This window comes from Scomber japonicus, chromosome 6 (assembly GCF_027409825.1).
Source record: "Scomber japonicus isolate fScoJap1 chromosome 6, fScoJap1.pri, whole genome shotgun sequence".
In the NCBI taxonomy this organism is placed as follows: Eukaryota; Metazoa; Chordata; class Actinopteri; order Scombriformes; family Scombridae; genus Scomber; species Scomber japonicus.
The window spans coordinates 112743-127446 of NC_070583.1; the positions used below are offsets into that span (position 1 = coordinate 112743).

General features: G+C 41.6%; 2 protein-coding genes across 2 annotated transcripts; both read right to left on the bottom strand.

The window, feature by feature from the left end:
* Positions 1-2423: 2423 nt before the first annotated feature.
* LOC128360722 (transcription factor Adf-1-like) lies at positions 2424-3867 on the bottom strand. Its single transcript, XM_053321214.1, has 4 exons — positions 3738-3867; positions 3322-3594; positions 2850-2951; positions 2424-2701 (listed from the first exon to the last, which is right to left on the bottom strand). Exons 1-4 carry the CDS (start codon positions 3865-3867, stop codon positions 2424-2426), a joined length of 783 nt encoding a protein of 260 aa, XP_053177189.1.
* Positions 3868-9552: 5685 nt separating this feature from the next.
* Positions 9553-11739, bottom strand: LOC128360723 (putative nuclease HARBI1). Its single transcript, XM_053321215.1, has 3 exons — positions 11058-11739; positions 10531-10827; positions 9553-9722 (listed from the first exon to the last, which is right to left on the bottom strand). Exons 1-3 carry the CDS (start codon positions 11737-11739, stop codon positions 9553-9555), a joined length of 1149 nt encoding a protein of 382 aa, XP_053177190.1.
* Positions 11740-14704: the final 2965 nt, after the last annotated feature.

The window sequence follows — 14704 nt, forward strand, 5'->3', positions numbered from 1 at the left end:
TTGATTTCTTCCGTCATCCTTCTGTCCTTCCTACCTTCCTTTTTTCCTCCCCACCTTCCCTTGTTCCTTCCTTCCTTCTGTCCGTCCTACCTTCCTTCCTTCTGTCCTTCCTTCATTTCTTCCCTCCTCCCTTCCTTCTGTCCTTTCTACCTTCCTTTTTTCCTCCCCACCTTCCCTTTTTCCTTTTTGTTCGTTCCTTCCTTCCTTCCTACCTTCCTTCCTTCTGTCCTTCCTACCTTTCCTCCTTCTTTCCTTCCTCCCTTCCTTCCCTTTTTCCTTCCTTCCTTCTGTCCTTCCTACCTTCCCTCCTTCTTTCCTTCCTCCCTTCCTTCTGCCCTTCCTTTTTTCCTCCCCACCTTCCCTTTTTCCCCTTTCTTTCTTCTGTCCTTCCTACCTTCCTTCTTTCCCTCTGTCCTTCCTACCTTCCTTCTTTCCTTCCCTCCATCTTTTTAATGGTCCAGCCCACATGAGATTAAATTGGTCTGTATGTGGCCCTTGAATGAAGATGAGTTTGACACCTCTGGTCTAAACCATCACAAATTAAAATGTTAAAAAATAGTGTGTGCAAGGTGAGGTTTTACCATTTGGATCAACATTGATCTCGTCCAATGTCATGCCTTTAAATTGTGACAGCTCTCCTCCTCCACAGGCTAAAAGCAACTTTGCAACTTTGGCAACTTGTAATGTCCCTTCAGGGAGCCGATAATATTGTCGATGGACCCTGATGTTGTGACCCATAAAACCTGCGAGGCAGTCCTCCTCATTGTCTTTTAAGTTCAGAACTTGTGACATGGTTGCCATTTGTTTCCTTAAGGGGTATTCACACCAAGAGCGTTGGACACGATTTTGTCGCGCAACAAATGAAAATCTGTCGCGCTGTCGCTCAAGTTTTGAAGCGTGACCATTTTGTGTACATCGCGTCATCGCGTCATCGCGCCATCGCGACTCCGCCCATTCTCACGGCACAACAACATTGCTTTCTTTTCTCTTCAACCATGGTCGAGATCAGCGGCGGATTTCTATCTCGACTCGAGATAACAACATTTGCTACCACCGCTGCCCTGTCCATCTGTCTCCGGTGAGTAGTTGTGTATTGTTGTGTTAAAATCAATAAATATTCACTGACAGGGAGATTTAGCTGCTGCTGCTTTGCTGAGAAATGTTGCTTCACAGCTGGTGTTTCGGTTTAACTGGTTACCGTGTTAATAGGTGACGTTCTCATAACTCTCTTAAAAAAGCCATTGATTGTAGTTTAATCCTTTAAAAATACACAATAATATGTGTAATAACTAATCATTTATGTAAGTTTGGTTTTGTTCAGATAACTCATTGACTTCTCGTAACGTAATGTAATGTGAGAAAGTCACCAGTTAACACGGTCACCAGTTAAACCGAAACACCGGGCATAACTTCAGCAGTGAGCCTCGTTGTTGCCGTTTTTTGGAAAACAGGACCAGATCGCCTTTCACCAATACTGATCTTTATTTGTATAGCACTTTTCATACATGAAGTGCAGCTCAAAGTGCTTTACAAGAAAGACATTACATGCATTGATTGCTTGAGCACTTTCACATATGACATATCATATGTGATCATTTATTTGTGTCTTTGTGGTTGTTTTGTATTTTGAGTCTTGAGTATGGATTTGATGCATGCTGTAGGCCTATGTATTTGTGTATTTTCTGATCTAAATAAAATATAAACTGCCACATAAAGTCACTGCATGCACTACAACTCAGCTTAATTTAATGTTTTCTATGATGCAGATACCTGGCCACTGGTGACTCCTACAGGACCATCGCCAACAGCTTCCGTGTTGGGGTCTCCACTGTGTCCGTGGTCGTGGCTGATGTGGTGTCCGCTATCTGGGACTGCCTTTAATAAAGCTTTAATTTGGCAAGTCTGCAACAATACAATAAACATAACATGTGCATGACATGATACATATGCTAACTATCATATCAATGGTGCCATCTGATATTATTCTGGTATTGTTTTGTCCTGTAAATGATTAGTCAGTGTCCCACATAATGCTGTGGCTACCTCCCAACCTCTGACCCGTCCCGTAGATGGAACAGTGTGTTTTAAGAGGTTAAAATAAGTTGTTTAGTTTATGTGAATAACTTCTGCACAGCTTGAATCAAAGTTTACAGTACACAATGTGGGTGTGCAACAAATATCTGAAGTCCGGTGAGAATGTTCACTGTAGGTAAGAGTAGACGAAAGACAGCTGAGATTTTTATATTTTATTTCTGAAAATTGTCATAAAAAAAATATATCTATATATATACATATATACAAAAACAACAATAAAAAAATAAATAACGTATGGAAGAGCCTCAGGGACACATATGAACAAAATGAATGATTCCTCAAAAGTCTGATACGTTCCCTGCAGTGATTGCTGCCCCATTGCTAAAAAGCTACTCGGCAGGTTCCAAATTGAGCACAACAGTGCTGGCTTCATAAATAAGTTTATGAATTTGAAATTTTACAAATGCCTTCCTTTGGGGTGACAACCTCTCCAGGGAAGGAACCAGGAATAGTTCATCCTCTGAGGGGGGAGGCTGGGGGGCAGGTGGAGCTCGCTGCTTCAGGCCGTTGAGGGTTTCCAGGACGAGAGTCTCCAACTCCGCCCGTCTGTTGTTGGAGTCGGCGGAGTTTTCCTCCTCCCTGGCTCTCTTCCTGGACCTCTTCGTCGCTGTATGAAATAGAAAAAAACATTTTATGAAACTACTACCGTCCAAAAAATGCAATAGTTAGAAGTAACTCAATATCCAAATTAATATTTGTTTAAATATTTTAAATTAATCATCTATTAAACTATCTTAAATATGTCTTGTACATACCTCTTGGCACTGAAGCAGCAGAGACAGCAGTGGGAGAGACAGCTGGACCATCATCAGGGGGAGCACCAGCAGACTCTGGCTCAATGTCAGAATCTGCTTGGGCTGTAGTAGTGACAAACATGTCTTAGTTTTTTTGTTCATACAGTATATTAATTGACTAGGTTATTCTAACAATTACAGCACATAAAGCATTTTACAGATGCAGTCATTTAATACATCATACTGTTCTAGCCATAGCAATATCTATCCTCCACAACACTTTAAAGCAAATGGTGTTTTAGTGCCCTTCATTCTTCACATTTTAACTTATAGGTTTGGTATAGGTGAGAGTACAGATTAGTTATTTTGACATTTTTTTGTGCAGGCTGTGAAAAAAATATCTGTACTGACACATCAATACAAGTCAGTTATCATTTTATACAAAAACTAGTTTCCATGTCGTTTCTGTGTGCCTGTTCATTCATCAACAAACCTCCGATGGTAATCCCTGATGGGCCTGCTGTCTCTCCCTCGTCCTCCATGGACCCTACGCTGTACTCCACGGCCCCATCTTCCTCGACCCCTGCCCCCATGTTCCCGCTTGTTTCACGGGGGGCAACAAAGGGGTCGAGGAAAGACAGGACCGCGAAGTACTTCCACTTCTTCGCTGTCCCTGCTGCTGACCCACTCCTTGACTCTGTCCCCTTCCTCCTCTCCCTCATATATGTGTCCCTGAGGCTCTTCCATTTCCTGCGACACACATCAACTGACAAGAACACACGTAAATTAACTGTTGAATCTAGTAAACCAGTAACTTTATGACGGGAAAGCCAGCTACGCTAACTGGGGCTATGCTAATGCTAACCAATAGCTGCAAACACGCAACAAATACATATTTACAGAACTTACCAGGTAATCCAGCCACCTCGCTTACTTTACCCCACGCCTGCTCCTTTTTATACCGATCCCGGTAAAGGAGACAGGACGTGTCGTAAAGCACGGGGTGAGCTGTAACGGCAATGATCAATTTGTCCTCCATCTTGTAGAAGAGTGATCCAGGACGGCGACGTCAGCGACGTCAGGAGAATGATGTCACTGACATTGCTGCTGGCCTCTGGAGTGATGTCCCATCATGCTCACCAAATTATGTGTGAATGCGATCATCTTTTAGGAAACTTGATATTTGTGGGTTTATAACGCCCCCTGTTGATTGATTTGCACCATATTTGGCACAGAGCCTCTGGATGACTTCCTGAACAAGTGACTTAAGTTTGATGTTAAAAGCATTTACTTTGACCAAAATATGAAACAATGTGTTTTTTTAGCTAGCAAAAAAGATTGTTTGGCTATAAGTAGAGCATTTTTTGGAGTGCCAAAATTCTTTTGATAACTTTTCACCTGACTCATCTGGAGATTATATGTGCCAAGTTTCATGCAGATAGCTCTTAAACTGTAGGAGGAGTTCAAAAAAGTTGGTTTTGCATATGCGGTGACTTAGCAAAGGAAATCTGCAGCAGAAGTGGGCGGGGCCTATGTCACAAATTCCAGCTCTATTCAGGGAATACATGGATATGAGGTATATGAATGTGTCATTTAAAATGTGGAAGTTACAGGCAAAAACGCGCTTGTATCCGTTTTAGCGCCACCTAGTGGAGTAGATGTGCTATTTTTGTTATGGAAGATCTGTGTCCTATTCTATATCTACCCTATAAATTTTACAACCCTCATCATAAGAGTTCAGCTAAAATAAATGCTTGATGTTTATGTACTTATAAGCCACGCCCACATTGACCAGTCATGACCACCTTCAATATATGGCCTCAGCAATGGGTCTGCAGCATACCTACCGAATTTGGTAGAAATCCGTAAAGCCGTTAAAGAGATTTAAATTTCCTAGATTTGTAGCGCCCCCTAGTGGTCAACATTCACAAAACTTGGCTCATACCCTCACAGTCACATGCCAACCAAGGATCTGACATTTGGTGTTAATAGCGTTTAGTTGGACCGAGATATCCAACAGTTAGCATTTTCATAGCTAGCTACAGAAATTAATTTGTTAATAATTTGCGCCTACATTGGCCGAGCAAAATTCTTTTGATAACTTAAGATCAGGTTGAGCTGGGCAGTGTACGTGCCAAGTTTCACGCAGATCAGACAAAACCCCGAGGAGGAGTTCGAAAAAGTAGGTTTTCCAGTTTTTGTGATTTTGCGAAAAAACTTTCAGGCGGAAGTGGGCGTGGCCATTGCAAAGTGATTCAGCTCTATTCAGGGAATCTGGGGATATAAGGTTTTTGAATGTGCGACATACGGTGTGAGAGTTATAGGCCAAAACGCGTTGTCCTTACTTATAGCGACCCCTGCAGGCGGACATATGTAGTTTTTTGCGTCTGAGGTACGTGCAGGGGTCTGGACCAACCCTCCAAATTGTGCCGCCCTCCCTTGCACGGTTTAGCCTGCAGCACCAGTTTTATCAACGGAAGAATAAAAAAAAAGTATAACTAGAACTGTTCGTCCCGAACAGTTATGAACGGGGGCCAAGCCTCCCCGCGCGACTCGCCCCCCACGAAGCCCACGCAATATGGCCTAAAAGGACGACAAGGCTCTGGACGTGCGTCAGGACACAGGTCAATGTCTGAGCTTCAGTATTCACTGTAATGGGAAGTGCGAAAGGCTGAATGTGTGGCGATTTGGATTTGTCGTAATAAGTCCCGCCCACTTTCACCGATTGTTACGTAATTTTGCAGCTGGCCTCTGGAGTGATGTCCCATCATGCTCACCAAATTATGTGTGAATGCGATCATCTTTTAGGAAACTTGATATTTGTGGGTTTATGACGCCCTCTGTTGATTGATTTGCACCATACTTGGCACAGAGCCTCTGGATGACTTCCTGAACAAGTGACTTAAGTTTGAAGTTGAAAGCATTTACTTTGACCAAAATATGAAACAATGTGTTTTTTTTAGCTAGCAAAAAAGATTGTTTGGCTATAAGTAGAGCATTTTTTGGAGTCCCAAAATTCTTTTGATAACTTTTCACCTGACTCATCTGGAGATTATGTGTGCAATGTTTCATGCAGATAGCTCTTAAACTGTAGGAGGAGTTCAAAAAAGTAGGTTTTGCATATGCGGTGACTTAGCAAAGGAAATTTGCAGCAGAAGTGGGCGGGGCCTATGTCAAAAATCCAGCTCTATTCAGGGAATACATGGATATGATGTATATGAATGTGTCATTTAAAATGTGGAAGTTACAAGCAAAAACGCGTTTGTATCCGTTATAGCGCCACCTAGTGGAGTAGATGTGCTATTTTTGTTGTGGAAGATCTGTGTCCTATTCTATATGTACCCTATAAATTTCACAACCCTCATCATAAGAGTTCAGCTAAAATGAATGCTTGTTGTTTATGTACTTATAAGCCACGCCCACATTGACCAGTCATGACCACCTTCAATATATGGCCTCAGCAATGGGTCTGCATCATACCTACCGAATTTGGTAGAAATCCGTAAAGCCGTTAAAGAGATATAAATTTCCTAGATTTGTAGCGCCCCCTAGTGGTCAACATTCACAAAACTTGGCTCATACCCTCACAGTCACATGCCAACCAAGGATCTGACATTTGGTGTTAATAGCATTTAGTTGGACCGAGATATCCAACAGTTAGCATTTTCATAGCTAGCTACAGAAATTAATTTGTTAATAATTTGCGCCTACCTTGGCCGAGCAAAATTCTTTTGATAACTTAAGATCAGGTTGAGCTGGGCAGTGTACGTGCCGCTATGACTGTCACTAAATATGAGACTGTACATGTGTTCAGACCAGGACACTGAACAAGCATATTAAATTTGGAAAAGCTCAGACCATGTGGAGTCAAGTTATGAGGGTTTAAAATTTCAAGGCGAAGGATCGAATGGCGAAGGAAATTGTCGGCGCCGCCACGGCCAAACCGGATCCCTAATCAGAAAGTTTTTGATAACTTTTCATCTCCAATATCTCAAGATGTTTCTGAGTGAATTTGAAGTCGGTCGGATTAAATCTCTAGGAGGAGTTAGGGTTCAGATGCCTCGTATGAAGTCCTTCCGCCATTCTCAGGCCAGGAGCAGAGCATCATCATGCTCAGTCCTCAGCAGTCTGTGTGTGTGTGTCTGTGTGTGTATGTGTGTGTGTGTGTGTGTGTGTCTGTGTGTGTATGTGTGTCTGTGTGCGTCTGTGTGTGTGTGTGTGTCTGTGTCTGTGTGTCTCTGTGTATGTGTGTGTGTGTGTGTGTGTGTGACTGAGAGGTCAGAGAGTAGGTGATAAACTGAGCTCCTCCTGCATTTGTTTTATGTTTGAAAATGAACAATATACAATATAATAATTAAATATAATTTAATCAGCTAAATTAACAGAGCTGATCATCATTTTTTCTTGTTGTAAAACAAATCAGAAAAAAAGATTTTGTACACCTTTGTAATAAGTCACTTATCAGATCTTTACCACTAGAGATTGGTATTTAGAAAAAATATCAGAAATATGTTCTTTGTGGTGTATTTTGTCTTTTTTATGTCCCTCGTGAGTTTCCTTGAAGGAGAAATGTTTTTTTCTAATCACTGAAGTCTGAGGTGACATGTCTCCCTTAATAAAAAACACTCCGCCATTATCTGTGCAGCAGGATCAATTGTCCTCTTTGTTTAAAACAAAAGATTCCCGCCATTAACTGTGCAGCTGGATTTTTTTTTCTGACCTACAGTAAAAAAAAAAAAAGATCACGCCACACAATGCAGAGTTGTGATTGGTTGAATAATTTTTTTTTTTCAGGTTGAGCTCCAGGGGTATAAATAGTTTGCTCGGAGCTCCAGCTGGCGTTGTTCTGCTTTCCCGCTGGACAACTTCACACTGCCTGACCGAGCGATTTTGAGAGAGAGAGCATTGCTGATTTCATCGACGGATTCACCAGGATTATCACTCCCTTTCACCGGATTTAACACATTTCTCTTGGATTAACACTTTTTCTTGGATTTTACTCGTTTTTACTGCCTTTTTTAACAGTTTTCCAGGTTTTTTCCCCAGGTTTTTTCTTCAGTGTTTTACAGGCCTTTCTTCATCCTTGGCTTTGAGGACTTTATTCGAGCTCACAGTAAGTTATTCTTAATTTATCACTTTAAAAGGTACAAATGTATAGTGATATATCTCTCTCACAGAGTTATAGTTGGATATATTTCTTAAAAAGTGTATTTATTTGACCAGACAGGCTGTTGCTAGCTGCTAGCAAATGCTAATGCTATTAGTTAGCTAACAGGCTAATGCTATTCCATTCATTTGAAAGTTCATATGCTAACGCTAATGCTATTAGCTAGCTGCTTATCATGCTAACAGGCTAATGCTATGCCAATAATTTGCTGGTTCATGGGCTAATGCTAGTGCTAACTGCAGTCTGTGTGTAGGTGCTCTTTAGCATACGTTAGCATTATGCTAGCGGATTTTTACATGACGTTTCAGAGCTATATATAGCTACTTATCTGTTGTGTTATTAGCGACATGCTATTTTATGGCTATGAGAGACACTGTGATGTTTATTAACGTCCGTTTTTATGTATATAAAGTATGGCTTACAAGGTGAATTTAGGCTGTTATATTGGTTACCGTCTGTAGTCATCTGTGTGTGTGTGTGTGCGTGTGCGTGCGTGCGCTGCACGCTGCTGTTAAGTCAAACGGTGAGCGCATGGCTCTCCGCGCACAAGCGCACAGAGGAGCGCCCTTTTAAATCACCGACTGCGCATGCGTGAGCAAACAAAGATGGACGCCTTCGAAGAAATCCTTTGTGACGCGGTACGCCGGTACCCTCATCTATATAACCCCTCCCTCCAATCATACAAAGATGCCCAAATGACATCAAATTCGTGGGGAGAAATAGCCCGCTGCCTTGGCAAGGAGGAAAAAGTTTGCCGGGCGAAGTGGAAATATTTTCGGGATCGGTTCGTGAAAATTAAGAAGAAGGCGAAGGGACGCAGCGGGGCATCAGGTGGGAAGATGCTCCCCGCCATTTATCATCAACTCAGTTGGTTGACCCAATTTGTTAAACATCGGGAAACGGATTCAAACTTTCCCCTCGAGGTAATGTATGTCTTCAAAACATTCAAACTTGATTTATTGAAACTTTGTAATGACGATCATAAACCATGATTTGCTAGGGTTGTATATAGCCTAGTGTTGTGACCAGACCGGGTGTAGTGGACAGGGGACACAGGGGACACTTCTTTCAGTATGAAAAAAATAAAAATAAAATAATACTAAGTAGCAGAAGAAATTTTTATTCAATTAAGATTAAGAAATCAATTTTAATGCTAATCCGGTGCTGCGTGGACTTCGTTACATCTGCTGCACCGCTGCTATCACATTATAAAATGCCAATTTTGTTGTCTGTGACTGTGATCCTCATAAAAGTATTTTTTTACAAATCTTAATGATATAAACTAACGAAATTCGTTATAGTAAGTCATTTGATGATTTAAAACATTCAGTTAAACTAAGTTTATTCTACAGCAGCTGTGCTGGCGCCGCGGCTGCCAGCGTGAATGATAAATTATATTTTTCCCATTCTTTTAGGATAGTATCCTAAATAAATAAATAACCTAGTTAAATGCAGGATAATACATAACCTAAATAAATAAGTGCTGTTCAATTTTGTGTTTGTATTAGGCAGAAGATGATGAAGAAGGCGACGGGGAAATCCATCAATCAATTAGGCCTAATGAAGAAATATCTGCGATGCAACTGCTGGAGATGATTGCTTCAGGAGTGGACCCCAGTTCGTCACCATCACAATCACCTCAACCTCTGCAAGATGCTGCAACACCACCTGCAACCCCATCAGCAGCAGCAGCTTCATCTGCTTCGTGTACAATTCCCTCCACGCCCCTAAAGAGGAAATGGCAAGGGCAAGGGCCGGGGGTAGAAGATGCCATCCTTAAACGTCTGGAGAACATTGACAGAGAGAGAGAGAGAGCGGGAGAGAGAGAGAAAAGCCCGGGCATAGTTTTGCTGCTATGGTTGCCGACATGTTGGCCAGCCTCCCAAATCGGGAACGCTTGGAGGCGCAGATGGAAATATACCAGTTGCTCCATCAGAAGCAGATGAAAATATTAGAGCAGAGTAAAGAATAGAGAGTAAAGTTAGGAGTTAAGTTAATATATATATCAATTGTTGTAAATAGTTCAAAAAATGTTCCAGTTTGTTTGTTTGTTTTTTTAAAAATCTAGTTGTTGTTGTTATTCTCATGAAACAGAAACAGAAATGTAATACATAAGTGAAATTTATTTATTGTCATTTGTCATTTTAATTGATACTTTTGTTGTTTGTATTATATTATATATATTATTGTGGATCTAACAAAATTCATTTTCAAAGAACAGTTTTATATTTACAGTTATGTTTTATATTTACAGTTATATGTTATTTACAGTTATATGTATATTTACAGTTATATGTTTTATATTTACAGTTATATGCAAAAAACATAAGAACATAAATCACACAAAAAACCTTAAATAAATAAATATTTTAAAAATTTAACTGTTTAAAAGACCCCTCCTTACAACTCTGTCTTGCCATTCTACACGTCCCATCGGTGTCTGAAAGAAGCTCGTTAGGTTTAGCCTCATGTTTAGTGCTGCCCTTGATGCCCTTCCTGTGTGCATGGCCCCTGGTGGCAGAAGGTTGTGGTCACCCTCTACATGTCGTCTCCACTCGCCTGGATGGATGTCCCCATCTGCCGTGGTGCTATCCGCATATCCTGGTGGGATGTATCTTACTTCCCCTGTGTTGGCCGCATCTGTGTAAGACAGATAATTGTGCAAGGCAACACAGGCCTTCACGATGTCAACAACATTGCGTGGTTGACACTCAATCGGCCTGCCAAAGATCCTCCACCTTGCAGCCATAATGCCAAACGTGTTCTCTATTATCCTGCGGGCGCGGGAGAGGCGGTAGTTATAGGTCTTCTGCTCCATGGTGAGGTTCTGGCCTGTGTGATAATCACAATGATAATGAGAGGGTCGGGAACCTTTTATGCTTAAAGTCATTTTCATCAAGTATTGTTTAAGAAATAATGTATTATAGTATAATATAATTATAATTAGCTTAATTTAAAATTGACTGAATATAGCAAGAATTATGTACATTTCAAAGTTGAGTTTGATCTCCATAAAATAAAAAATCATTATTATTAACGCTTTGATGAGCTACTGTATTTACCTGGGTATGGTCTCATCAGGTTCTGATGAAGTGGAAATGCTGCATCGCCAACGAATGCATGGGCATTCACCATGCCAGTGCCTGGCAGAGTTGCTGGGGGAGGCATGGCAAGTCTCCCATCTAGGAGCCTTGCCCCAAAAGGGCTCTCTTTCAAAATTCCCCCGTCGCTCTCTCGCCCGTAGGCTCCCACATCGACCATTGTGAATCTGTACCTCGCGTCACAGACTGCCATTAGCACAATCGAGTGGGTGCCTTTATAATTATAAAAATCACTCCCGGCTCTTGGAGGGGCTCGGATCGATACGTGCTTTCCGTCGATCGCGCCGAGACACAGGGGGAAGTTCCACAGCCTCCAAAAATCATCTGCTATCACACCCAACTGTGCCGCCGATGGAAACGGGACAAACTCGGGCTGGAGAGCCTCCCAGATGGCCTGGCAAACTTCTGGGATGATCTTTGACACGGTGCACCCAGCCAGTCTGTAGCTTGCAGCCACACTGACCTGGGAAGCCCCAGTTGCCAGGTACCTCAGTGTGACAGCCAGCCTCTCCTCCACCGAAATCGGGGCCTGATGTGTCCTCTGATGGGCGATCTTCATCGAAATTCTCCTGGCCAGGTCATCAAATTTGGCGGCCGACATCCGAAAATACTGGTGGTGCTTCTCGGGGTCAATTGAGCGCATCTCTCGCACCAGCGTGCCAAATTCCCCTTGACGCACTTGACCTACATGGAGAGGACGCACACACCATCTCCTCCTCCTTCTTTGTTTTTTTCTTTTTTGATTTAAATACAATAAACAAAGAAGCTCTTCTTCAGTGTGATTTGGCATTTTTCTTTCCGTTCTTTCCGTTCACAGGCGCGCAAAGCAGATAAGTATATATGAAACAAGACGCGCCCACGTCTCAGCGCACACGTCTGCGTTCGCGGACGCGCAAAGTATAACGGCCACTTTACACACAGACAGGTGGACTAAACGTGTCTGCGCAGTATTTTGGTGACATGGAGAGTTGTTTCTACTGCTCCTGGTTTGCTGTGTTTTACCTGCTTTATTGATTGAGTAACTTTGAGTGTATTTTTCTGAGTTCTGTGGCTTATATATGAGTTATGATGGTCGTTAGCATTATGCTGCCGGACTTTTACATGATGTTTCAGAGCTATAAATAGCTACTTATCTGTTGTGTTATTAGCGACATGCTATTTTATGGCTATGAGAGACACTGTGATGTTTATTAACGTCTGTTTTTATGTTATTAAAGTATGGCTTACAAGGTGAATTTAGGCTGTTATATTGGTTACAGTGTGTGTGCGCTACTGTTACACACACACACACACACACACACACACAGCTGGACTGTGATGGAGGAGCTTGATAAGTTATATTAAGCGATGCTTTATTTTGTGTGTGTTTTGATTGTGTAACTTTAAGTGTATTGTTAGCATTTGTTAGCATTATGCTGCCGGACTTTTACATGATGTTTCAGAGCTATAAATAGCAACTTATCTGTTGTGTTGTTAGCGACAAGATAGAATTTAAGCTGTTATATTGATTACAGACTTTAGTCACGTGTGTGTGTGTGTGTGTGTGTGTGTGTGTGTGTGTGTGTGGCACACCAGTGACATACAGCGGAATTATTATTTTATTATTTATTTTATTATCATGATTATTATAATTATTTTGTTGTCGTTCTTCCTCCTGAAAGTTAGATTGGATGTTTATTGTGTGTTTGAGGAGCTTGGTTTATTCTGGATGGATATTTCTCTTCATGTGAAGCCAGGGCTTGAAATTAACTTTTTCATCTGCTAGCCAAGTGGCTAGTAGATGAAAAAAGTTACTAGCCAACCAGATTTTTTACTAGCCATAACCAAAATGTTGATTTACTATTGTATTTCGACATCACTAGTATAATACAGCAGTCATCGTAGTACCATTTTACAGCCATCCTGTTTTTCTATAGGCTACAAAGGTTCTTGTTCTTGTAAAATTTAATTTTAGTAGTCGCCTTCTTAATTGTAAATGTTACATTTATGGAGGAATAAATAGCATTACGCCAAAGTAACACTTTGATCATGTCCTGTCTGTATATTCTATAATGCAGCAGGTGTATGTATTGTATAAATAAAAAGGTGTATTCTGGGCTGGATAAAAATGTTCAAATGAGAACGAACAAGTGAATTTAAGAACAAACAACCTTTTTATTAACAATAAACAATAAACAATTTAACCCTTGCGTCGTCCTCCCAGGTCAAACTGACCCCATCTCTTTTGACTGTTCCTTCCTTCCTTCCTTCTTCCCTCTTTCTTTAATTTATCCTTCCTTCTCCTCCTCCTCCCCTCTTACTTTGCTCCCTCCTTCCCTCCTTCTTCCCTCTTTCTTTAATTTATCCTTCCTTCTCCTCCTCCTCCCCTCTTACTTTGCTCCCTCCTCCTCCCTTCCTTCCATCCTTCCTTCCTTCTTTCTTTAATTTATCCTTCCTTCTCCTCCTCCTCCCCTCTTACTTTGCTCACTCCTTCCCTCCTTCTTCCCTCTTTCTTTAATTTATCCTTCCTTCTCCTCCTCCTCCCCTCTTACTTTGCTCCCTCCTCCTTCCTTCCTTCCTTCTTCCCTCTTTCTTTAATTTATCCTTCCTTCTCCTCCTCCCCTCTTACTTTGCTCCCTCCTTCCCTCCTTCTTCCCTCTTTCTTTAATTTATCCTTCCTTCTCCTCCTCCTCCCCTCTTACTTTGCTCCCTCCTTCCCTCCTTCTTCCCTCTTTCTTTAATTTATCCTTCCTTCTCCTCTTCCTCCCCTCTTACTTTGCTCCCTCCTTCCTTCCTTCCTTCCTTCTTCCCTCTTTCTTTAATTTATCCTTCCTTCTCCTCCTCCCCTCTTGCTTTGCTCCCTCCTTCCCTCCTTCTTCCCTCTTTCTTTAATTTATCCTTCCTTCTCCTCCTCCTCCCCTCTTACTTTGCTCCCTCCTCCTTCCTTCCTGCCTTCTCTCCTTACTTCCTTCCTCTTTTCCTACTTCCTCCTGTCCTTTCTTGACCATGCTGGTCAAACAGAGTCTCTGTTTGGTCCATCTTCTCTTCAGTGTTCACTATTCTCCAGACTCTTCTTCAGAGTCAGACTCAGACAGTTCACCTCTGGTGAAGCACTGGTCCTGTCTCTTGTTTCCTGCTCTCAAAAAAAGGAAATGTCACTGTTGTTGGCTTTAAAACATAGTATTATATTTGATTTACTCAAAAACCACGAGTTTTAATGTCAACTTAAGTTGGTTGTGTTAGTTGAAAGCAAAAATATGCAATGTCAGGTTTACGTGGCTGTGTTTGTTAACCCTACGCAAAGAAATCATGTACCTGTTACTATGTAAAACCAAAAGTAGCTAGTTTGGCCCTCTGAGGACACCACTCATCTCATTACCTCCGCCATTTTCCTTTTCGCGGCACATGAGAAGTTCTCTGAGCACATGGAGAAACACACCGAGCATCCTCGAAATAGAGGTAAGTAAACACATTTTTTGCCATTGTTTCAAAATGCAAGTAGTGTTAACTCAGTTAGCACGGCCCTACAGTCGAACGCGAGCAGCCTGCTTATTAACTTTTTCACTGTCAAAGAGTTTTTATCTCGTCTTTGCGTTTTTTTATTGCAAGGCCATGCTGAATGTATTGCC